The sequence below is a fragment of the Macaca fascicularis genome, chromosome 3 (genome assembly GCF_037993035.2).
Source record: "Macaca fascicularis isolate 582-1 chromosome 3, T2T-MFA8v1.1".
NCBI lineage: Eukaryota > Metazoa > Chordata > Mammalia > Primates > Cercopithecidae > Macaca > Macaca fascicularis.
The window spans coordinates 164,612,876-164,615,637 of NC_088377.1; the positions used below are offsets into that span (position 1 = coordinate 164,612,876).

Here is a 2,762-nt window from a genome sequence, read left to right on the forward strand (position 1 = left end):
TTACCAAGACACATAGCTGCTGGTAGGTAAGGGTGAAGAGGACATAAATGAGGAGTGAGATGCCTTCGAGATAAGGCAACATGGGGTCCTGCAAGGGAAGAAGGTATGAGAGAAAGCTGTCAGGGAGGCAGAAAGAACATCTAAAGAATGAGTATGTCTTATAGGTGATTTTTCACTGATTACTGTGTGATTTCTATATTCTTATTCATTTTGGGAGGGCTTTGCACAGAATAAAAAAGTGTAGAAAATGTAAGCCAATGCCATTCAGATGTTATGAGCTAACAGTGGTTCTTAGCTGACATCTGGGTTGTATATGGGAAAAAATCAACTATGTCTCAATATAGAGATGTTCCATCAAGTTAACTCCAACTTATAATGCAATAGAGAGGCAAGAATTGAGCCAATGGAAACCATTTATAGTTTTATAGTTGACACAATTAAATTGTCAATATTTGGGGCGGTATTAAGGATGAATCTGGATTGGGCAAATTGTCTGCTATTCTGGGGAAGAGTATAATGTTTTGGTTAATGGAAATGAAGAAAGAGTTAAATTTTGACTTGAGTTTTGAAGAGATAAAGACATGACATTTGGAAGAGAAGCAAATAAGAAAATTTGTATCATTAGATAAAAGCCCAGAAACAGCCAGGGGATAGAGAAAGAGAGAGAGATGGAGAGGGGGAGAGAGAGAGAGACAGACAGAGAGAGAGAGAGAGAGAGAGAGAGAAAGAGACCCCTTGACTAAAGAAAGTGAATTGAAGGCTTAGTATGGGAAGCATTCAGGGTACAAGCAATACGTTTTTGTGGGATGGTATTCATATTCATGTGTGAAGTAACTGGCAGTCATGGGAAAGTTAAATTAATGTGTGGACACCATGATTTTGACTGTCTTGTGTAGAATATACCAGGTGTACGATTCCAGAGTTGGCAAGGACTAAGGAGAGATGGGGCAGTCTTGAGCAAGTTGGAACCAACCTGAGGATTGTGAAAGGGAAAGGAAACCAGTGGAAAAGGATGCAGAAAGGGTTGATTATTTAGAAATAGATGGCTGCGAAGATGGAAGAGAATGAGGCTTGCATTCATGGTGATTCACAATGAATTGATTGATAAGAGCAATACTCTTTACTGGTATTAATTATATCAATTGCCCGGGAGTCTTGTACCTTGTGCCTCAGGCAACCTCTAGGCCTAGCATTTTCCATTTAGAATCCTTTTCAATGTAGGGCTGCTCAGCATCAGTGAAGTGGAATGCATAAAGATGAAAGCATAGACAAAAGCTTCCCAGAACCATAACCAACATCTCTTATCAAATAGAGTACCTATCATGGTGATAAGTATGGTTAGAAAGTAAGAGGTAAACACGATAAACAAGATGGCAAGGGACCTCAGGGCAGTGAAGTGCGCTTTCATGCTTGGATTGCAGTGACCAGTGCCATGATGTTGTATCTGCTTGGTCAATGATGCCATGAGCAAGATGGTGGAGGCCAGGAACAGGATGAAAGGAATAACCAACGCGACTGTATGAGCCTGGTGCAGATACTGATGAAACTTTTGAAGTCCGTCAATTACAGTGCTGTTTCTGGGTGGATGCTCCATGGTGAGAAACTGAATTTGAATGTAATTCCCAATAGCTGAAGGGATGATTGTCACACAAGTAATCATCAGACAACCTAGTAATAGCCAGGGAAGCCACCTCAAAATTCTCCACCTCAGCCAGAGAACGATGGGATGGGTGAAAGAAGAGACCTTGATGCAGTAGAAGATGGTAAGCAAGCTGTTTAACCAGAATGTAAGGACATTAAAAAATGTCCAGGTGATTGTTAAGTTGCAAAGTACATAATTAAAATTAAAATAGAAGCAAAAATCGTTCAGCATTGATGTCCACTGTAGACAGAAACGAGAGATGCCCAGGCTGATGAGAATCATGTCCACAGGCATCAGCCTTCTGACTTGCAGCCATTCTCTGCCCAGCACTGCAACAATTAAGCTGCTCTGCACAATAATTGTCAAGGACTCAAGCACATAGATGATCATGAAGAAGACACTGAGTTGGATGGGTATCATTCTTCTACTCCAAAGTGTCTTCCTGGACAAAGACTGAATCTCTGTACCAATTTCCAGGTAGAGAATGGGTTCCCGATTCCACCACTGTCTGGTGCAAGAAAACCCCTCCCTCTGGAAGCAAATTTTCCCAAGGTCATTTTTAATTTTGTCATTTTCCTATCCATAGAATTTGTTTATGCTTTGCTTGCTGTTTGCTATCACATCTGAATGTAGGGAAATATTGTTTAAATGTGGATTCCTGCTCCTGAAATGATTTGATTATTCCAAAAAGGCATACGTATTTCCTAACCATGTTTATTTCCTTTTTTTCTGAGGTGCACTTAGCTTACTTCCTTATCATTGTTAAATGACATCTTTACTCTTTTAACCTAAAATTTGAGCCACAGGAAAGATGAATCCTTCCCTGTTCGTTCATGTCCTGCATGATGTTTTTGCTCTGTTGAGTGCAGTACCAAAGCGAACCTCAGAAGCCCTATCTTCCCAGTTCTTATGGCAGCTAGTGGTGGATGCTACAACCAAAGTGTGAGGGTAAATAAAAATTCAGAGGGAATTTCCTCTGAAATTCCACAAAATTGCTGAACTCCAGACCTTCAAGTATTTCCATCCAATGCAGGCCACTTGCATAACTGCCCATTGAATTCCCCCACTCAGAGAAATCAAACTGCAGATAAAACACTGCACACAGCCCCTCTTAGCTATT

At 40.7% G+C, this 2,762-nt stretch overlaps 1 protein-coding gene across 1 annotated transcript; it reads right to left on the reverse strand.

The window, feature by feature from the left end:
* Positions 1-1,131: 1,131 nt before the first annotated feature.
* TAS2R16 (taste 2 receptor member 16) lies at positions 1,132-2,126 on the reverse strand. The gene has a single exon (XM_005550634.4). The coding sequence runs from the start codon at positions 2,060-2,062 to the stop codon at positions 1,187-1,189; it is 876 nt and encodes a 291-aa protein (XP_005550691.2). The 5' UTR covers positions 2,063-2,126; the 3' UTR covers positions 1,132-1,186.
* Positions 2,127-2,762: the final 636 nt, after the last annotated feature.

Coding starts and splice junctions, on each gene's coding strand:
- TAS2R16 (XM_005550634.4), bottom strand. CDS start 2,062: ATGATACCCATCCAACTCAGTGTCTTCTTCATGATCATCTATGTGCTT.